Genomic DNA, 23,308 nt, shown 5'->3' on the forward strand with positions numbered 1-23,308 from the left:
CCCAAGCCTTCTTTCAGCCAAAGACAAGGTTTATTAGGACATCCATCATATTGGGCAGACTCTTAAGGAGTCTGAGCATGAGTAAGCAGTGGTTAGATTATAAGAATCTAAGCAGTGGCTAGATTTTAAGAATCTAGGAATCTTAATGGAGACAAGATGGATCTTATATACAGAAAGTCTATGGGAGGGATCTAGGAGTGGCCAAGTAGTCTATGAGGTAATAGAATTCCAGGGACCTGTACCACTTGGCCAATGGAGAACAGAGAAATGGCCTGAAGCCATAGGGAAGTCCACAATGAAAGGCCAGTTGATGGGATTATAGCCTCAGGGGGAATGCCAGAGATTTGGCCATGTGGGAAAGCCCAGGGTTTTTCCTTTCTCAGACCCCAACCCCATCACTTCCTCTTTCCTTTCCTTCTTATCCTTTATTTACTGCCTGGGGAGAAATTGCAAGTTATAGAGTGACCTAAAGGGAATGGGCTAAGGAAAAGTGGGGGTTGCTCCCTACCTGACAAGACTGACCTGGCCACTTTAGAAATGAAGGCAGATCTGTGCCTGGGGAAGGTAAGGGAGACAAGAGTGTGAGAAGTCCTGGGGGAGGGGCACACTTCAGGAACATCAGGATTTATTAAAGAGTAGATCTCACAGCACTGAAAATACCCAATGTTGACTTACCCTACTCTTCTGACACTTTTGGACTATGCCAGAGTCTAGTCCACATCATTCAGCATTTCACCCTCTGGTTGAGGCAGTTTGTAGGCCTCTCAATCAATCAATCAATCATCAATTATAAAAGATCCCACCTACTAAGTGCCTTAGGTCTTGGAGATACAAAATACTAAATACCAAGAAGAGTGATGTAGAAACATTAGAGGAGGAACCATTACTGAGGAAAAAGTTGACTACCTAGTCTCTACTTAGAAACAAGGTCCTTAGTTTGCCTTGAAAAAGATTGGGAATGAGATCGCACATAGGGTTATCTCTTTCCTAGAATTTCAAGCAATATAAATGAGTTGGCCATAGTAACTTCTTGTTGCCATTTGTCCTTTCTTCTCAAAGAGGACCATGATGTCAGGAAGGTGATGCCATGACATGCAAATGAATTGGATTTTATAGGTGAGGCAGGGCTGTGCAAAGTCACCCACCTCACTATCTCCTCAGGAGCCATCTGGGTCCAGTGGCCAGATATGGATCAGGACAACTGGACACAGCCCAGGATGCAGTGGGACACCTTGGCCTTTTTAAACTAAGGTTTTTAACCGGAATCAGTTTGAATGAGGCAATGCCCATTTGGTGATTAAGGCTAGGTAAGAAACGAGGCAAAGAAGGCCTCTTTTACCTAGTTAAAAAAAAAATCAATCTGGGAGGGGAAGACCCTCAGGGTTTCTGGCCAAAACAGAAACAACTGCTATTTACATTCATCCTGTGCCGATCTGGGGCTCACACAGTGACCTAGTTAAGGCTGGTCTTTAAGAGAGGAAAAACAAAAACAAAGTTTCGGGGATTAAAATTTACATTCCTTTGGGCAGAGCACCTGCAGGTAAGGGTATAATACCCTATGTGGACAGAGGGAAGTGAAGGGAAGGGGAAGGAAGGAAGGAAGGAAGGAACTGTGTTGTCCAACTGGCAGTTCCAGTTGAGTCCCCAGTGACTTGTACCACTAACACCAAAACACTTCCTCCTCTCCCATCCAGCCACATCTAATGGCTGTATCTTTGAACTCTTAGCTGTTTCTGAAGGGAAGACAATTCTGCCCTGAAGTACCATTGTAGAGTTTAAGAGATTCCCTCATCCTTGTATCCCTTGCATTCATCCTCTTTCTGTTAGATGGCAACCCTAAACAGCCCGGGCTACCTTGAGACTAGCTCAGCAACTCCTAGATAACTGGGAATTTATTTTAAACTACCTGTTGGAGCCAGATGGAAGTAGGCTATATTTAGTAACTAGAGGTTCCAAAGCAGTTGGATTCCGAAGAAGTCTGTTGGATTGGGTGAATGAGTTTCTGTATGTCTGCCTGGAAAAGGGTGCTGATTGATTTGGTGCCAGCATCCTTCACTTACCTTTTGTTCTGAAAATGCCAGGTGTCCAAATTATCACTTGTTTACTTGTTTATAAATTGCATATCACAAATAATTGATAACTTTGAAGTAGAGGTTAATCTTGAAAAGGAATGGAGAACTATCAGAGAGGAAAAGCCATAACTGAGGAAAAAGTTGACATTTGCTGAGCTGGTGATTAAGATAGATGGTTTGGATAGTGGAATGAGACATCTACAATTTAGAAGCCAAAGAGGAAGAGATGAAAGCAGTGCAGTAGGACAATGTCCAAGACCAGGATTAGTGATTTAATTATGAAGTTAAGGCTGGGAGGGTGGGGGAAAACAGTGAATCCAGAAAGGGGCATGACTTGATAACAGGCTGCACATGTGGTAGGGAAAGTAAAGTAAAAGTTTAAAAATTTACCCTATGATGCCACACATAGAAGGTAGGAATATATATTTTTTATAATTAGCTCTAGAACTAATGATTTTTTTTTGCTAGCGCAATTGTTGTGTACCTGAGCTTCTTGTGTTCCATGTTAGTGTAAAATTCAGCTGATATGCATTTTTAAAAATTATTTATCCATTTCACTTAATCATCAGTTTTACTAGTATGTAATTGGGCAAAATAAATAACTAATAATTATCGGTGGTATATTTACCCTTTTCATTTCTGAATATTTCTGATATTTCTAGTTTTTAAAAAATCTAAAATTAGCCAATGGTTTATCAATTTTATTGTTTTTCCATAAAATCAGTTCCTAGTTTTCTTTGTTATTTCAATGTTTGTTTCTTAACTTTGAGTTTTCTTAATCTCCTTTGATTTTCAGGATTTCCATTTTGGTGTTTAATTGGGGATTTAAAATTTGTTCTTTTTTTGTTGTTGTTTTGACTACATGTCCAATTCATTGATCTGCTCTTTTCTTTTCTCTCTTTCTTTTTGATGTATGCATTTAGAGGCATGAATTTTCTTCTAAATATTGCTTTCTAAATGCTGCTTCCCACAAACTTTGGAATGTTGTTTCATTGTTGTTATTCTCTTTAATGAAATTATTGATTATTTCTATGATTTGCTCCTTGACTCACTCATTCTTTAAGATTAGATTATTAAGTTTCCAATTAGCTTTTAATCTATGCTTCCATGGCCCTTTATAAAATGTAATTTTATTGTATTATGGTCTGAAAAGGGTGCATTTAATATTTCTGCTTTTCTGCATTTTGTTATTAGGTTTTTATGCCCTAATATATGGTTAATTGTTGTCTAGGTCTCATGGATGGCTGAGAAAAAGGCATACTTCTTTCTATTTTCATTCAGTTTCCTCCAGAGTTCTATCATATCTGACTTTTCTAGGATTCTGTTCACTTCCTTGACTTCTTTCTTATTTAATTTTATGGTTAGATTTATCTAGCTCTGAGACAGGAAGGTTGAGGTTCCCCACTATAGATAGTTTTACTATCTATTACCTCCCGTAAATTCATTTTACTTTTCCTTTAAGAATTTTGGATGCTATGCCATTTGGTGCACATATGTTTAGTATTGATATTGCTTCATTGTTTATGATTCCTTTTTAGTAAAATGTAGTTTCCTTGCTTGTCTCTTTTAAATAAGTCTGTTTTTGCTTTTGCCTTGTTTGAGATCATGATTGCTACCCCTGGCTTTTTTTTTTTTTTTTACTTCAGCTGAAGCATAATAGATTCTGCTCCAAACCCCCCCCTTTTTTTTTAAAACTCTGTATGTATCTCTGTTTTGAGTGTTTCTTGTAAACAATATATTGTTGGGTTCTGATTTCTAGTTCATTCTGCTATCCACCTCAGGTTTTGTGGGTGAATTCATCTCATTCATATTCATATGTGATTGCTAACTGTGCATTTCCTTTTATTCTATATTCTTCTATTTATCCTTCTCTCTTTCTTTTTATCCTTTCTGTCTCTCTCTTTTGCATCTGACTACGGGCTAGATTTTTTTCTTAAGGACCTTGTCTTAAGCCCAGATCACTCTGGTTCTCATAGATTGGTCAATTATAGGTTCCAAGTCAAGCCTCTTGGTCATTGTTTGGGCCCTGATTGACTCAGAGTGAAAGTAAATAGCAATTGATTCTGTTTTGGCCAGAAACCCTAAGGGTCTTCCCCTCTCAGATTGATTTTTTTTTTTGACTAGGTAAAAGAAGCCATTTTCTGCCTCATTTCTTACCTGACCTTAATCACTGAATGGGCATTGCCTCAATCAAACTGAGACCAGTTAAAGAATTTAGCTTAAAAAGGCTGAGGTATTCTACTGCATCCAGGGCCATTTCCAGTCTTCCTGATCTGTATCTTGCAGCTGGACCCAGATGGCTCCTGAGGAGAAAGTGAGGCTGGTGACTTTGCATAGCCCTCCCTCACTTATAAAATCCAATTCACTTGCATGTGATGGTGTCACCTCCCTGATGTTGGTGGTCCTCTTTGAGAAGGAATGACAAACAGCAGCCCTCTCTTTTATCACCTCCCTCTTTTCTTTATCCCTTTTCCCTCCTACTTCCTTGTTGGATAAGATAGATGCCTGTTACCATTTGTGTGTGTGTGTGTGTGTGTGTTTCACCTTCTTGAAACAATTTAGAAGTAAGATTCAAGCATTGTCTGCCCACCCCCAACTATTTTCCCCTTCATTGTAAAGACTCTTCCTTGTATGCCTCTCTGATGTGAGATAATTTTCCCTATTCTTATTCTCCTTTCCCGCTTCTCCCAGTGCATCCCTCTTTCTTGCCTATCCATTTTTTTTACATCATCCCAATGTAGAATCCTTCTAACTGCCCTAACAATGATATAAAGTTCTTAAAAGATATATGTGTCATCTTCCCATATGGAAATATACACAGTTTAACCCTATTGAGTCCTTTATGATTTCTCCTTTATGTTTACCTTTTTATACTTTCTCCCGAGTCTTGTAATTTGAAAGTCAAATTTTTTATTCAACTCTAGTCAGTTCATCATGAATGTTGGCAAGTCCTCTATATCATTAATTATCTATTTTTTCCCTAGAGGGATTATACTCAGTATTGCTGGGTCGGTTATTCTTGGTTGTAATTCCAGGTCTTTTGCTTTCCAGAATATCATATTCTAAGCCCTTTGTTCCTTTAATGTAGTTCTTTCTGGCTGCTTGCAGTATTTTCTCTTTGACCTGGGAGCTCTGTAATTCAGCTGTAATATTCGTAGGAGTTTTCATTTTAGGATGTCTTTCAGGTGGATTCTTTTTTGGTTTGTCAGTGCTCTTTTTGTACTTTTTTTTTTTTAACATTCATTAAAAAAAATTGAGTTCCAAATTCTCTCCCTCTCTCTTCTCTCCTCCTTGAGAAGGCAAGCACCTTGATGTACATATATGTACAGTCATGCAAAACATATTTCCAAATTAGCCATGCTGCAAAAAAAAACAACAAAAAAAAAACCAGACCAGAAAAAAAAAACAAACAAGAAAAATTAAGAAAGTTTTTTAAAAAGTAGCTTTGATTTGCATTCAGACTCCATTAGTTCTTTCTCTGGAGAAGGAAAACATTTTTCATCTTAGTCCTTCAGATTTGTCTTAGATCATTGTATTGATGAGAATAGCTAAGTCATTCACAGCTGATCATCATACAGTATTACTAATACTGTGTACAGTGTTCTCCTGATTCTGCTCACTTCACTTTGCATAAGTTCATATGATTGTTCCAAGGTTTTTCTAAAAGCATTCTGCTGGTCATTTCTTATAGTATAATTGTATTCATCACATCCATATACCACAACTTGTTCAGCCATTCCCCAATCAATGAGCATCTCCTTGATATTCAATTCTTTGCCACCACAAAAAGAGCTATTTTAATATTTTTGTACATATAGTTCCTTTTCCTTTTTCTTTGATCACTTTGGGATACAAACCTAGTAGTATTACAGACCTACTAGTGTTACTGACCTAAAGTCTTATTTTCTTCAGTATTTTTTGTGCCTCTTTTTAGCAAGTTATTGTCTTTTCATAATTTTCTTCCTTTGCTTTAATTTCTTTATCTAATTTTCTTTTACCTTATGCGATTTTGAAAATAATTTTTTAACTCTTCCAAAAATTCTTGTTGAGCTCTTGTTCAATTCACATTTTTGCTTCCCTGCCCCCTTTTTAGGCTTTGCTTGTAGCTATGTTGACTTTATTACCTTCTTCTGAGTTTGAGATTTGATCTTTCCTGTGACCATAGTAGCTTTTTATAGTCAAGTTCTTTTTTTGTAGTTTACTCATTTTTCTACCCTATTTCTTGATTTGGAACTTAAAGTTAAATGTTGGGCTCTGTTTTCTGCAAGAGGAGGAAGAGTTCTGTCTCAAGCTTCAGTGCTTCCAAGGTGGTGTGATCTGGGGAGAGATATGGTCTTTGCTCTTTTGGTCTGCACTCTGGTTCTTAACCAGGAAGGGCCCCTGCTTCCTTGGGATTATAATCAGTACTGTTTCTCATTTTACTTTACTTCTGGGAAACTTCTCCTTTTTAGGTATCATTGGGGTGTGTGTGTGTGTGTGTGTGTGTGTGTGTGTGTGTGTGAGAGAGAGAGAGAGAGAGAGAGAGAGAATGAGAATATAGGCTTGTGTGTGTGTTTCACTTCTTTGTAGGAGGATACAGCATCATTTGTAGGTAATATGATATAGTAGAAAGAGTTCTGAATTTGTATTTTAAAAATCAGGTTTGAATCTTGGTTTTGACACATGCTAGCTACGTGACTTTGGACAAGTCATTTTATCTCTCTGAGTCTCAGTTTCTTCTTTAAAATAAGAATAAGATATTTCATATTTAGAATTATTAGTATCCTTGTACTCCCTATCTTGCAAGGTTGTTGTGAAGAAAGCATTGTACAAATTGTAAAGTACTGTATAAATGTGATCTGATATCATTTTTCTAATGCCCCCAAGCTTATAGTTAGGGCTGTCTTCTGCCACCACTGCAGGGGTTGAGGATGTTCTTAGCTAAGGGCTTGTGAACACTTCTTTCTCATTATTGTGCTATGTCTCTCAGTGTGGATTGCTGTTGGGCTGCTTGAATTCAATTTTTGCCTTAGTCTAGGGCTCTTGCGCAATACTCATGGTTTTCCACTTTCTCCTTTTTCATTTTTTGTTCTATCTATGGTTTCCCATTCTTCCTTGGACGATGGCCAGTGGGAACCATTGGATTCTCTCTACCTCCTTTTTTTTTTTTCTTCTTCAGCCAAAGGTTTATTAGAACATCCATCATATTGGGCAGGCTCTTAAGGAATCTGAACATTACTGAGCTATTGGCTAGATTATAAGAATCTGAGCAACTTAATGGAGACAAGACAGACCTTACATAAAGACTGTGAGAGGGATCTAGGAGTGGCCAAGTAGTTTGGAGTGACTAGAGGAGGGGTCTAAAGAAGATCTGGATGGGAGTGGCCAGTAAGCTGGGGTGAAGAGAACTTTAGGACCTGGGACCTGGGCCTTGTGGCCAAGGGAGAATGGAGTCTAGATAGGATTAAGGGTGAGAAATGGCCAGGGGCAATTGGGAGGTAACAATAGAATTGGGAGATTGGGTGTAACCATAATGAAAGGCCAGTTGATAGGATTATAGCCTCAGGTGAACCAGAGATTTTCTCCCTACCTCCTTTATACAAATCTCAGGTAATTCTGTTCCTATACACATTAACATTCATATTGTTCTATAGTATAATTAACTAGTATATGATGGAGAAGACTTGGCATTAATTGATTCACACCCATGGCCCTTGACTATGTAAACTCCTTCTAACTGCCCTAATAGTGATAAATTGTTTTAGAGTTACAAGTATTATCTTTCTGTGTAGGGATATAAATGGTTTAACATTATTGATTCCCTTATGTTTTCTCTTTCCTGTTTACCTTTTTATGCTTCTCTTGAGACTTGTATTTAAAAATCATTTCTTTGGGTTCAGTTCTGGTCTGTTAATCAAGAATGCTTGAAAATACTCTATTTCATTGAATATCCATTTTTCCCCCTGAAGGATCTTGCTCAGTTTTGCTGGGTAGATGATTCTTGGTTGTAATCCTAGCTCCAATGCCTTCAAGAATATCATATTCCAAGTCCTCTGATCCTTTAATGTAGAAGCCACTAAATCCTATGTAATCCTGACTGTGGATCCATGATATGTGAATTGTTTCTTTCTGGCTGCTTGTAGTATTTTCTCCTTGACCAGGGATTTGGAATCTGGAATTTGGAATTTGGCTCCTAGGAGTTTTTATTATGGGATCTCTTTAAGGAGGTGATCAGTGGATTCTTTCAATGTGTATTTTACACTCTGGTTCTAGGATATCAGGGCAGTTTTTCATGGTAATTTTTTGAAGTATGATATCCAGATCTTTTTTTGGATCATGGCTTTCAAGTAGTCAAACAATTCTTAAATTATCTTTCCTTGATCTGTTTTCCAGGTCAATTTTTTTTTTTTGCTTTTTTGGTGAGGCAATCAGGGTTAAGTGACTTGCCTGGGGTCACACAGCTAGTAAGTGTCAAGTATCTGAGGCTGGATTTGAACTCAAGTCCTCCTGACTCCAAAGCAAGAGCTTTATCCACTGCATCACCTAGCTGCCCCTTTAAAATTTTATTTCATTTTTTTTATTTTTTCATTTTATTTAATTTTTTCATTCTTTTGATTTTGCTTTATTGTTTCTTGCTCCTTGGAATCATTGGCTTCCACTTGCCTAATTTTCATTTTTATGGAATTCTTTTCTTCAGTGAGATGTTGTATCTCTTTTTCCATTCGGCTTATTATTGCTTTTCAAGGAATTCTTTTCTTTAGTGAATTTTTGTGTTTCTTAATGTTAGACTTCCTTAATAAAAAAATAGTGTCTGGATCATATTAAGTGATCATTCCATTATATTCTTTATTAGTCAGAGCATATCTGAAGTCGTATGTTCAGTCCTGGGTGCCGCAGTTAAGGGAAAGGACTTGGTTTGGATAGAATTAGATAAGAGTTCATCTAGGAGAGGGCAATCATGCTGGTTGAATTGTAGTGAAGGAGCTAGGAATGCTTAGATGGAAAGGAAAAGACTTATTTTTAGATATATGAAGGGCTGTCATGTGGAAGAGGGGCTAATTGGTCTTGTAGGTAAAATTACATGGAGGTAGATATTGGCTCCACAAGAATTGTCCGCAAGTGGAGTGAGCTCCCATTAGTGCAAGAGTATAATCAGACCTTGAATGACTGGAGATGTGGGACAAGGGGGTCTTGGAAAGAATTGGAAGGGAAGACTAGATGATATGAGATCAGGATCATGTCCTGAGGGAGGGCGGCAGCTCCGCAGGGTCAATAGGAAGAGGCAAGATGATGGGCAAATGCATAGCATGGGAATAGCAGCTGAGACAGCCCTCTGGCAAAGTGTGTAAAGCCAAAGAGCTCCCTCCTGCGTTCCAGGATGGGCTCATGAAAGTTATGGGCACCATCATTTCTGAAGTTGAGAGGGAGGTGCATAAACACCTTCACTCCTTCTCCCTTTTAGATTTATAACAAGGTGTACACTCGGTGGCACAGTGGATAGAATGCTGCATCGTGAGTCATAAACACCTGAGTCGAATAGGCCTCAGACACTTCCTAGCTCTGTTACCCTAGGCAGGTCACCTAAGCTCTCCACCTCAGTTTCTTAGCTATAAAATTGATAATAATACTTACTTTACAAGGTTAATGTGAGGATAAATGAGGATTAAAGCACTCTCTACATGTTAGCTGTTACCATTGCTCCTTCCTTCTTTCCATCTGTAGCATTTTCTGCCTGTTCTTGCATAGTATTTCATATTCGGGCATATTTTACATCCCTGTTAGACTACAACCTGTGAGGGCAAGGAACGTATCTCAATTATCTTTATCTACCCCCAGTTTCTGGCACAGTGCTTTCCACATAGCTGGCTCACAAAAAAAATGGTTATTGATAAATAAATGAATGATTATCTCACCTGGCTGCTAAAGGGGACTAACTGGGCCTTTGGAAGGCAAGTGTTGCTTATGGATGATGAAGGAAGGCAGAAAAGTGGAAGCTGGGAGAAGGAATACTGGGTGAAAGGGGCGATCCAGTAGAGCCTAGGGGCCGGTGAGAAGAAGGGCAGGTGCTCTGAGATGGGAACCATTGCTGGGCTCTGGGGAGGGGGTGAGGTGCGGCAGGACTAAAGCACCTTGGGCTAATCCTCCTAGGGCTGGCCAACATCATGAGCAATATTTGGGGGCCAAAAGATTCTTTACAAAAGCAAAACTGTCATTTTCACTGAGAAGTCCAATACTCAAAAGTAATCCCTAAGGTCCTTCTGAAGAGCACTAAGTGCTTTGACTGGTCATTATCTCAGGAGCCCTCTGCCTGGGAGCTGGCTGCTACTATCTTCTGCACCACTTAGCAAACCAATGCTTCAGCTAAGAATGCAGCCTTGATTTGCTTATGGCTCCCCCTACCTCCCCTTCAGACCACAATGTTATTGGTCCCCAAAAGCTTCTCCACAAATGTGGCTTTTTTTAAAAGGGGGGGGGATTTGGGGACCATTTCAAGTAAATGGCATGCTTCTTAAAATGCACTTTCTTTTTAAGTATTTTAATTAATTAATTTTTGGTTTTCAACATTTACTTTTATAAGATTTTGAGTTCTAAATTTCTCTCCTCCATTGCACCCTTCCCAAGATGGCATGCAATCTGATATAGGCTATACATGTACAATCATATTAAACATATTTCCACATTAGTCATGTTTTAAAGAAGAATCAGAACTTAAGGGAAAATCCATGAGAAAGAAAAAAAAAGAGCAAGAAAATAGTATGCTTTTATCTCCATTCAGACTCCAAAGTTCTTTTTCTGGATGTGGACAGAATTTTTCCATCTTTAGTCTTTTGGAATTGTCTTAGATCATTGCATTCCTGAGAAGAGCTAAGTCTATCAAAGTTGGTCATTGAATAATGTTACTGTTACTGTATACAATGTTCTCCTGGTTCTGCTCACTTCACTAAGCATCAGATCATGTAAATCTTTCCAAGTTTTTCTGAAATCCGCCTGCTCATCATTTCTGATGGAACAATAGTATTCTATTACATTCATATACAACAACTTGTTCAGCCATTCTCCAATTGATGGGCATTCCCTTAATTTCCAATTCTTTGCTACCACAAAAAGAGCTGCTATAAATATTTTTGTACATGTGGGTCCTTTCCCCTTTTTTATGATCTCTTTGAGATACATACCTGAAAGTGGTATTGCTGGATTGAAGGGAATGCACAGTTGTATAGCTCTTTGAGCATAGTTCGAAATTGTTCTGCAGAATGATTGGATCAGTTCACAACTCTACCAACAGTGTATTAGTGTTCCAATTTTCCCTCATCTTCTAAAACATTTATCATTTTCCTGTTTTGTCATGTTAGGCAATCTGATAGGTGTGATATGGTACCTCAGAGTTGTTTAATTTGCATTTCTTTAATGAAAACTGATTTAGAGCATAAAATGCACTTTCTAATATATCACCAAAGCTGACAATTCCAGCCTACCTTCTCCTGGCAAGAAAGAGATAGGAGATTCTTGCACAAAATGCTTGCTACTCTGTGTGTGTGTACATGCACATAGGTATGCTATACATACATGCATACAATAAATAAGGTAATATTTGCATAGTGCTCTGCATAGAGTCTGGCAAGTAGTAGATGTTTAATATATGCTTTCCCCCTTTTTTTCAGAGACACAAACCACAGCATTAATAAATACTATCTTTCGAGGGTTCGTACAATTTCTTCTCCTCCTGGGATTTCTCTACTTCTTTGTCTGCTCCTTGGACATTCTTGGCAGTGCTTTCCAGCTGGTTGGAGGTATGAAAAGCAACATCCGAAAGGGTCAAAAGTTTCTGGATGGCTTTTTTTTTTTGCTTTCTAATTGATTTTGGTTCAGCCTATAGCAATCAACAAGCAATCTCAACCCAAGTAATCTCCCTTCTTTTAAACTATTCTCTGACTGAAGGGGTCTCACCTTTTCATCCACTCCAGAGACGTGTATGCTTCTTGATTCATATTTTCCTTCCTTCCCTCCTATCCCTACCCCAGCACCCAGCCCACCTTACTTAGACTCCAGTCTCTGAAAGTGAGACAGTTTAGGAATTAGGTTTCAAAAATTTTTGTGAGAAATCTTTGTAATAGAGAATTTAGGCCATCAAATTAAGGTTTTGGGGTGAGGGTCTGAATTTTAATCATCTGAGATGTCTAAAACATAACCTCTAGTTTCAGGAACTAGAATCTATGTAAGATCTATGAAAGTGAACTGGTCAGATTTACACTGGTAAAGAGAAGAATTTTGTAAATTACAAAGTAAAGAGTGATTTTGTCCAAGCCTTTCTCATCCTACTCTTCTCTATTCTCTCCACAAATTCTTCCATTTCTATCTCAAAACAATCTGTAATTGAAGGCAGAGACCCTGGTGTTTGTGTGTGTGTGTGTGTGTGTGTGTGTGTATGTGTGTGTGTGTATGTGTGTGTGTGTGTGTAGATGGGTAGATGATCATTTGTTTTTGACTCCAACCATTTAGACAATTGATTTCGTGCTCTACTCCATTTCCTTTGTGTAAAGCCTGGTCTTCATGCTTCCATTCTGCATACTAATAATGGTAGCCATTATTATTACTAAGCTCTGGGGCAGGGATGGGAGCATGCAAAGGAAATGGAAGACCTGTCTCTAACCTTAGGAAACTTATAATTTTGTTGGGATGACACAGCATGCACATGAAAAGAATTTCAGGTCTTATAAGCACCCTACAGATGAATATACCTTAAATAAGCCAAATGGGGAAAGGGAATAAGCATTTATATGTATATATATATATATATATATATAATTTACCATATGCCAAGCACTGTACTCAGCACTCAGCAAATACTGTCTTCAAATATCATCTTAACAACAGCTTTGCGAGGTAGGTTCATTTTACAATCAAGGAAACTGAGGCTGAGAATGATTAAGTGGCTTGGCCAGGGTCACACAGCTAGTAAGTGTCTGAGGCTGTATTTGAACTCAAGTCTTCTTGATTCAAGGTCCAGGCATCAGCCAGCTGCCTCAGAGCCCCTCAGTGCAATAGAGATACTTGGTAAAGGACACAGTTGGGTAGAAAAGTTTTGAAGGGGACAGCTAGGTGGTGCAGTGGATAGAGCACCAGCCCTGGATTCAGGAGGACCTGAGTTCAAATCTGGCCTCAGACACATAACACTTACTAGCTGTGTGACCCTGGGCAAGTCACTTAACCCCATTGCTTAACCAAAAAAAAAAAGTTTTGAAGGAAGAGAATGCCCCTCCCCTTCAATGGAAGGAATACTTGGGGAGGGGGTGGAGGAGAGAGAGGCATCCTTCTAGGCCAGAGTAATTCTTTGAAGGCACAGGAACATGTCAATATGTGTGAGGAATAGCAAGTGTATTTGTTCTGATACAGCAGAGGCATTAAACTGGAGTGAGAGAATGTGGTGAGGATCAGGGCAAAAGATGATAATAACTGGCATTTCTATGGCCCTTTAAAATTTGTGCAGAAACGTGAAGTGCCTTGCCTAGGCTCACACAGTGAGACAGAGGCAGGAACTGACTTATGGCTTCCTAAAATGAAATTCAGTCCTCTGCCCTTTGCCACATTGCCGGCCTTGGCAGCCAGAGACTTCTCCTCACTCCTCCCTCCCACACAGTGGCCCCTAGCCTTTGGCCTGTGGCCCAGCAGTCCCAACCAACTACCATATAGATCTGTTATTATTATTATCATTTTTCATTTCCTTACCTTCCTAGGGAAAGCGGCTGGCAAGCTTTTCTATGAAGGTTCCATAATTTACAATCCTGTGACCGGCTTGGTGATTGGTGTGCTGGTGACGGTCATTGTGCAAAGTTCCAGCACATCTACATCTATTGTCGTCAGTATGGTGTCCTCTTCATGTGAGTCAGCCCCACCCTGCCTCCCCCCACTCCTCCTGAACTCTGTTGGTTAGGGAAACCTGGACCTATTCAAAGAACTTCATTCCAAATTATAGAATCATGTAATTATTCACGATGTGCCCTGGCCTTTAATCTTTATCTTCCTGCTGAGTCTTCCATCAGGCTGAATCTCTGTCTCTGATGTCCATCTGTGTGTCCTGTGTCCTGTACTAGTTATTGTAGAGTTAGAAAATTAGGCTCTAGCTGGGAGAATTGGGTTGTATATTCTTGGAGGAAATCTTAAATGTGCATTGCTGGAAATGAAGAGCACTAATCATAGAACGATCTGCTTTGGGAGAAGGGAGCTCAGTGTGGAGAACTCCTTTCTCTTCTATTTTTTCCTTTCTAATATTTAACCCAGCCGAGTCTGAGTCAGTGTCTTGGATGTAGTTACAGTTTGAGTGGATTTCTTTTTCTACCAGAGATAATTCAGACCAGATCCTTTTGAATCACTTCTTTGTTTTTCAAATGGGCTTGAAGTAGACTAGATCTCTCCAGATCCCAGGACTGGGTCTTCCCCCCAACCCTCCTTATAGGGTGGATGTGTCAATTTTCCCTCTAGTACAAGGGACAGATGTGAGGTCAGAAGTTAAGCTTCCCTGAATTATGGCTATGCAGGAGAGAAGAGGATGGAAAACTCCCCTGGAAGACAGAGGATTCTAAGTTGCTGAACTGGGAAGAGGCAATCTTGGGACAGAGCTGTTGCTACAGCCACCATTGGAACAGTGACCACACCCCCCAACATTGCTGCCAGTGGTCTAGTTTTCTTGTTATGGGAAAAGCCCCGGTTTCCCTGCCCTAGTTAAAGGTCTAGGCACTTGGTCTCAGCTTACTGAGTTGTTCTTCACTACACAGGAGCTTTTCAGGCAAAGACTGGATGAATGACTGGTTGGGGACCTTGTAGAAAGGATTTCTCTTCTTGGTCATGGTTGAACTCCATAGCTTTCCCAACTTTTTTTTAAAAAGATGATTCCTTAACTTTAAGTGCTTTTCCTGTGAATTTCCACATTTTTTCTTCCTCATTTATCTTTTTCCTTTGACAGTGTTGACAGTAAAGGCAGCAATTCCCATTGTCATGGGAGCCAATATTGGGACTTCAGTCACCAATACCATTGTGGCCCTCATGCAGGCTGGAGACAGGGATGAATTTCGAAGGTAGGCAGTTTTGTCTCACTTGTTTGCTAGTCATGTTCTCTCCTTCACTGCAGTAACTATCTTTGAAAAGTAGAATAGAGAATCTGTATTTCCCTCCACAGATACCTCCTGGGCTCTTCCAATAGACTTCGTTACAGTGCAGATTGTGGGATAAGCACATACACTGAGCAGTTTAAATAACTCAGCTTAATCACAAATAATTATAAGTTGATAATGATTTCATTTTTGGTACAAGGCATTCCCTTTTACATTTTGTTCTTCTAGACTCATAAAAAGCAAAATATATTCTAGGAATATAGTCTGGGAATGGGTAACAGGTCATTGGTGGGTGGTGGTGCTGAATAACAGACAAAGGAAATCTTTGTCTCCCTAGTGGAGGGAATATCACCAGCATTTTATTTTTTGAACTTGCTTTCAGGTTTTCCTGATTCCTATAATGGAATCAGAGCAAGTTAGACTATGAAAACTTGTAAGAAGTAGTGGTCACATCATTTTTGCCTTTCTTGTTGAGTATAATCAGGATCCAGAACCAGAGCCAGATAGGGAAACTCAGATGGGAATTTGTGTTGAGAAATGACACTGTTCCTTGGCAGTAAATGTTATACCTTATCTTTTAGTCAACAGAAGCATGTTAATAGAAGAGCCTAACTGGGTATATACATACCCTGTGCCATTGGGCCTCCATCATATTTAACATCCATTGTCTCTTGTTGATACAGTTCTACTTCTACCTGTGAATTGCAAATACTACAAGACCTAGTGGTGTTCCTGCAGGGTAAATGTCCAGCAGATATTTGGTATTTGAACATAGTAATTGCTGCTCTTTCTATCCAATAGATCTACATTGGGTACAGGGGAGATATTTTTCATTGGAATCAAAGTCATTTCCATGACATTTCATTTTTTAGTAGGTCACTTCCATACAGCTCTCATGTTTCACAGTAATAACAATGGAATGTAGGGTAGAGTCAAGATGATGGAATGAAAGAGTAACAACTGCCAAATTTCCCCTCAAACCATTTTCTACAAAACAACCATAGAAAACACAAAATCAAATTCTGAGTAGAAAAGCCAACAAAATCATAGTGAGTCATTTTTCTAGCCTAGGAAAGCTTAAAAAAGGAGAATCAAAGGTCTATGACACTGTGTTGGGAGAATCAAGCAACACTGACCATGGGCCTTAGAGGTGGTGGTAACACTGGGAACTATCATAACCCAGGCATGGTAAAGGGAATGAGCACCTGACCAGAAAGAGAATCCAGAGCACCCCTGTACTAGCACTAGGTGCAGGATCCAGCTCACTCTGGCAGCTTTGTCTCCCATTACCCAGTTTCAGGTTGCAATTCAAGGACAGAGAGAAATGGCCACTGTCACCATACCTGGGTAAGGATCAGAATGCAGACCAGGAAAGAAGTAACTAGACCTCTCCCCATCATACCACCTTGAAAGCACTGAAAAACCTACAAACCCCAGATAGAGCTTCAGAAGCTTATGCCATCCCTTCTTCCACAGAGGTCAGCAGAGTCCAACTCTTATATAATATCCAAGGTCAAGAAGTAGGCTGGAAAAATAAGAAAACAACAACAAAAAGAACATGACCATGAAAAACTTCTTTTGTGGCAGGGAAACTCAAGAAAAAAACTCAAAAGAAGGCACTGACTTGAAAATATCTATAAGCAATGCCTTAAAGAAAAATGCACATTAAACACAAGCCCAACAAGAATTTCTAGAAGCATTAAAGCAATTTTTAAAAGAGCAAAAAATGATTTCAAAAATCAAATAAGAGTGGCAGAGTAAAAATTGGGAAATGAAATGAAGAACAATACAAGAAAATTATCAAAAGAGAATGAATAGCTTGGTAAAAGAGATACAAAACCTTACTGAAAAAAATTACTTTTTAAAAACTAGAATTGGTGAAATGGAAGCTAATGACTATCAGACATCAAGAAACAGTAAAACAAAGTCAAAAGAATGAATAAATAGGATCTCATAGGAAAAACAGTTGAACTACAAAATAGGCTGAGGAAAGATTATTTAAACATTATAGAACTACCTGAAAGCCATGATAAAAAAAAGTGTCTGGACATCATATTTCAAGAAGTTATAAAGGAAAACTGCCTAGATAGAATCAGAGGGTAAAATTGAAATGGAAAGAATCCATCAATCACTTCCTAAAAGAGATTCCCCAATAAAAACTCCAAGAAATATTGTACCCAAATTCCAGTGCTCCCAGATTGATGAAATGTACAAGTAGCCAAAAAGAAAAAATTCCAATATCATGGAGCCACAATCAGGATCACACAAGACTTAGCAGCTTCCACATAAAAGGAGTAGAAGCCTGGGAATATGATATTCCAGAAGGCAAAGCAACTAGGATCACAACCAAGAATATCCTACCCATCAAAATTGAGTATAATCCTATAAGGGAAAAAAGAGATGATTTAATGAAATAGAAAACTTCCAGTATTCTTATGAAAAGACCAGAGCTGAATAGAAAATTTGACATCCAAACATAAGACACAAGAGGAGCATAAAAAGGTAACCATATGTGAAAAATCATGAGGAACTTAATAAGGTTAAACTGTTTATATTCACAAAAGGGAAGATGATACCTGGGACACCTAAGAGCTTTATTATCATTAAGGCAGTTAAAAGGCATCTATATAGACAGAGGGCATGTATATGAATCTATTATATTGGGATAATCTCAAAAGAAAAACAGAAGGGTGAAAATGAAGGATGCATGAAGAAGAGGGAAGAGAGAAGAAGAACGGGGAAAATTATCTCACATAACAAAGAGACACAAGGAAGAGTTTTTACAATGGAGGGAAAAATGGGGGAGAGGAAGGAATGGGCAAGAATTGAATCTCACTCTTTTCTGAACTGGTTAAAAGATGAAAGTGTGTGTGTGTGTGTGTGTGTGTGCGAATTCTTTCATATATATGTATATATATGTACATATATGTATATATATATTAAATATATATCATATATACACATATTTTCTCTTTTATACACATATATACCTATGCAGTTGGGTATAGAAATTCATCTCAATAGGGAAGTAGGAAAAGGGACTAAGAGAAAAGGGGTGTAGTAATAAGAGGGGAAGGTAGATTAAGGGAGGCAGTGATCAGAAGCAATAATAACTTTTGACAAGGAGACAGTAAAAAAAAGAAAAGGATAAATAGAAAAGATAGGATGAAGGGAAATACACAGGTAGAAATCATAAGTAGGAATGTGAATAGGATGAATTCACCCATAAAACAGAAAAGGGTAACAGAATGGATTAGAAACCAGAATCCAGGAGAGGATTCTGGGAAGATGGTGGAAAATTCCAAGCTCTCCAGATTTCCCCACAAACAAGACAAAATAGCACCTCAGGGTAAATGTGGAGAATGGGGGGGATAAGCAAGAGTTGAGGCAGTGGTCCTCCTGCTCCTAGGACAACCTGAAAAGATGTGAAGAAAAATCTCAGGAATGAGGTTTGTTCCCAGTGAAGAGTAAACAGCTCCAAGCTAGTTCTGCTGAAACAGCAAGTGGTGAGCCCTAGGGCATCTTGCAGACAGTGTGTGGAGTTGAGCATCTGAGAGGGAGGAAATGGAGGGAACCTCTGCTAATAAGGGATGACAGACCCAGCTGTGCTGCTAAGACATAGCCCTGGATAAGAAGGAACCAACACATGCCTAGTGAGTGCAGAAAGCAATGGGGCAATGATGCCACTGGCTGTGGGCACTTACAGGAGGGCAGAGTTCTTGATTTTGGTTCCAGACCAGAGGGAAGAACTGAAGGAGGATCTGAGGATCTGAGGTCAGAAGCACTATCCCCCACACCCCAGAGCTTGAAGTAACTACAATAATAAGCTACTACAAATAAAAAAGAAATGAGCAGGCAAAGGAGAAAGAACCCAACTCTAAAAAGTTACCATGGAAATAGACAAGACCAGGGTTTGTCTTCAGAGGAAGATATTGAAGCAAAAAAAAAGCTTCTCCTACATGAAAGAGTAATGTCAAATGGTTACCTGCCCAAAAATAATTCATAGAAGAACCAAAAAAAAAAACTTTAAAAATCAAATGAGGGGAGATCAAGGAAAAATTAAAAAAAAAAGAACAATTCAAGAAAAACCAGAAGATTATGAAAAGAAAGTCAACCAAGTGGAAAAGGAGGTCCAGAATCTTAAGGAAGAAAATGACTCCTTGAAAATTAGAATTGGACAAGGAGAAGTCAGCAAAGTTATAAGAGACCAAGAAATAATAAAACAAAATAGAAAGAATGAAAAAAATGGAAGAGAATGTGAAATATCTCATAAGAAAAAGAGTTGATCAAGAAGAGAAAACATAAGAATAATTGAACTTCCTGAAAGCTATGATCAAAAAAAGAATCTTGATAAAACAATACAGGAAATAATTAAAGAAAATTGTCCTGAAGCATTAGAACAAGAAAGGAAAGGGGCAGCTAGGTGGCACAGTGGATAGAGCACCAGCCCTGAAGTCAGGAGGACCTGAGTTCAAGTCTGGCCTCAGACCAAACACTTGACACTATCTGTGTGACCCTGGACAAGTCACTTAACTCCAATTGCCAAAAAAAAAAAAAAAAGAACAAGAGGGGAAAGTAGAAATAGAAAAAATCCAGGAAAAGATCTCACAAGGAAAACCTACAGGAATATCATAGTCAAATTCCCAAACCCCCAGCTCAAGGAGAAAATATTACAAATAACAACAACAACAACAAAAATTCAAATATACCAGAGCCACAGTTAGAATCACATAAGATATAGCAGCAGTGACACTAAAAGACCTCAGGTCTTGGAACACTATATATTGAAGAGCAAAAGACCTGGGGTCGCAGCAGACAATATCACACCCAACCGAATTAAGCATCATCCTGAATGAAAAATAAAAAGAAAGAAAATTCAATGAATTGCCAGACTTTCAGGATTTTGTTGCAAAAACAAACCCTGAACTCACTAGAAAATCTGACATACAAGATCTTTTTTTTGGGGGGGGGCTAGGCAATGGGGTTAAGTGACTTGCCTAGGGTCACACAGCTAGTTAGTGTTCTGAGGCCGGATTTGAACTCAGGTCCTCCTGAATCCAGAGCCAGAGCTCTATCCACTGCACCACCTAGCTGCCCCTTACATACAAGATCCAAGAAAAATATAAGGTACACATCAAAGACTAATTACAAGGGACTCAATAAAGATAGACTATTTACTTTTTATATGAGGAAATATAGAACATATGTCTAAAATTGTTATTAGTAATTGGGTAGTTTGAAAGAAAGATTGGGATAGACCAGAGTATGATGTGATTCTAAAAAGTAAAACCATTTAGGAAAAGATAAAAAGAGCAATTATCTTATACAAATAAGGTACAAAAGGAAGAACTGACACAGAGGATTTAGATGGGGGTGGGTGGCTGGTAGCTCTGGAACCCTACTCCCATTAGGAATGGGTTAAAGAGGAAACAATACATGAAAGTTTAGAAGAATTTAAAAGTCTTCTAAATTCAGAAAGAAATAAAAGGCTAAGAGGATAGAGAGAGGGGAAAGTATAAGGGAGGGATTTTTAGAGGGAACCCTACTCACATCAGATCTGAGTTAAAGAGAGGACAATACATACATTTAGAAGGGAGTAAAAGTAAATTTATAAAGAAATAAGAAGGTGAAGGAATAGGATAAAGGGAGGGGGATAGAAGGGTGTCTACATGAACAGGAATGAGATAAAGGAGGAATAACACATATATTTGGAAGGCCATAAAAGTCTTCTAAATTCAGATAGAAACAAGAGGGTAAAGGGAAAGAGTGGAGGGGAGAGGATAAGGATGAGACCTTAGGAGTGGAGCTAGGTTAAGTAATGGAAGAGCAAGGTAACTGGTAGAAGTCGAAGAGTCAGGAGGGATAGGAAATAAGAGATACACGGAAATGTAAAATGAAGATCAGGTATAGAATTTATTAGGAAAAAAAAGCAAGAGTAGTAATCTTGATCACAGACAAAGTTAAAGTTAAAATAGGTTTAATCAAAAGAGAAAAATGGGGAAAGTACACTATATGTCAGCCATATTAGTCAATATTATTTTGCATGAAGTTGTCAGCCTCCCTGTCTCCTCCAGAGTCATCACAGTCCAGTCGCAGGACAGAATCAAGACAACTAGTGATGGCTCAAAATGCAGCAGATGACCTTGCTATCTTTGATGTGTAATCAAGCTCCACAGCACCTACTTCAGCTGCCTTTGTGGCCATTGGAACAAATTCTCATCTGCCCATTCCACCAGGGGAAGTCTCTACATGTTTGAGGTAGACAGCCCCCCCCACCAACTCACCAATGGGTTTGAGACCCCTCAGTTACTCTCAACCTAATTTTGCCTGTCTGCCAAAATGGTTTACCAGGATGTGGCTGTTGCACATGCTATAGCTTCTTGGAGCCACTGGTGAGAGTTAAGTGGAATAGGTAGACACCAAAGGTGGAAAACAGCCCTGGAAAGGGCTCAGCAGCCTTCACACAAGAGGTACTAGTCTTATCTGAACATAGCCTACCAAAAGGAGTGAATGACAAGTTTGTGACAATGTGATTGCCATGTGTAGGAAAATGTCACACCACCATCATCAGTGCCTATGCTCTCACCGTGATGAACCCTGATGAAGTCAAAGAAAAATTTTATGAAGACTTGGAGACCCTTATCAATGTGCCAAAAGAGGACAAGCTTATAATTCTGGTGACTTTAATGCTAGAATAGGCTCAGACTACCAGACTTGGCAGGGAGTCCTAGAGAGGAATGGAGCTGGAAACAGCAACAACAATGGTCACTTACTACTAAAGACTTGTACATCTCATGACCTCATCACCAACACGGTTTTCTGTTTTCCTAAATGCAATAAAACTTCGTAGATGCACCCTTGCAGCCAACATTGGCATTTAATAGACTAGACTATGTGATTGTAAGGAGAAGAGACAGATAGGATGTGAGAGTGATGAAGGCAATGTGTGGTGCAGAGTGCTGGACTAATCATAGACTTATCCTCTCCAAGCTAAATATTTGCATTCAACAAAAGCAGTGTCCCTAAGGCAAAACGACTATCAGAAGAATTAATGTCAAGAGATTAGAGTCTTCTCTGAGTGGGAACAGCTTGTTGCTAACTTGGAAAGAAAGTTGAGCCAACACACAGCTGGCAGCAGTGGAGGAGAAAAGGAGTGGGCAGCACTGCATTTGCTCATCTGGGTCAGAACACTTGCAAACATCAAGACTGATTTGATGAAAATGATGGGGAAATTCAGAAGCTGCTAAATGAAAAACAAGAGCTCCACAGGGTTTACCAGCAGGTTAGTTCATCCACCTCTAAGAAGGCAGCATTTAATTCCATCGAAAGTAAAGTACAAACAAAGCTTAGAGAGATGCAGGACTCTTGGCTTAGCAAGAAGGCAGATGAAATTCAGTTTTATGCTGATAGTAACAATCCAAAGCACTTTTATGATACCCTGAAGGCTATTTATGGGCCAAAGATCTATGGTGAATCTCAACTATTCAGTGCTGATGGAGCCACATTGATTAGTGATAAGGACATGACCCTAGAGAGATGGGCTGAACATTTCCATAGTGTTCTCAACAGAACATCATCAGTTAATGCTGAGGTCATTGACCGTATACCTCAGAGTGAAGTCAATCCTTCCCTGGTTGAAGTTCCACCTGAAGAAGAGGTTTTGAATTCCATTAGGCTCTTTTCATGTGGCAAAGTACCTGGTGCTGATTCTATTCCAGCTGAGATTTACAAGGCAGGGGGTCCACTGCTCATACAAAAGCTGACTGAAATTTTCTAGGTTATATGGCAAGAGGAGGTTATCCCCTAGGAGTTCAAGGATGCCTCCATTGTCCATCTCTATAAAGGTAAAGGAAATAGATTGTCCTGTGACTATTACAGGGTGGTCTCTCTCTTAGACATTGCTGGCAAAATTCTTGCTAGAGTTCTCCTTAATAAGCTGATCCTTCACCTGGAAGATGGTCATCTACCTGAGAGCCAGTGTGCCTTCAGAAAGGGCTGAGGAATTGTTGATATGGTATTTGCTGCCCCACAACTCCAGGAGAAATGCCAGGAGCAGAATAGATTTGACCAAGGCCTTTGATACTGTCAGTCATGAGGGCTTATGGAAAATTATGTCAAAATTTGGTTGCCCAGAGAAATTCATCAGCA

The 23,308-nt window shown here is 39.1% G+C and overlaps 1 protein-coding gene across 1 annotated transcript in view; it reads left to right on the plus strand.

Moving 5' to 3' along the window:
• Positions 1-9,214: 9,214 nt before the first annotated feature.
• The window catches only part of LOC114023786 (sodium-dependent phosphate transport protein 2B-like), a 43,727-nt gene continuing 29,633 nt past the window's right edge, over positions 9,215-23,308 (plus strand). The window contains exons 1-4 of the mRNA XM_027836614.1: positions 9,215-9,392; positions 11,714-11,842; positions 13,787-13,930; positions 15,013-15,124. Of these exons, the coding sequence (XP_027692415.1) occupies positions 9,215-9,392; positions 11,714-11,842; positions 13,787-13,930; positions 15,013-15,124 (563 nt within the window). The remainder of the gene's footprint in view (positions 9,393-11,713; positions 11,843-13,786; positions 13,931-15,012; positions 15,125-23,308) is intronic.

Source organism: Vombatus ursinus, unplaced genomic scaffold (genome assembly GCF_900497805.2).
Source record: "Vombatus ursinus unplaced genomic scaffold, bare-nosed wombat genome assembly UNPS02014818.1, whole genome shotgun sequence".
In the NCBI taxonomy this organism is placed as follows: domain Eukaryota; kingdom Metazoa; phylum Chordata; class Mammalia; order Diprotodontia; family Vombatidae; genus Vombatus; species Vombatus ursinus.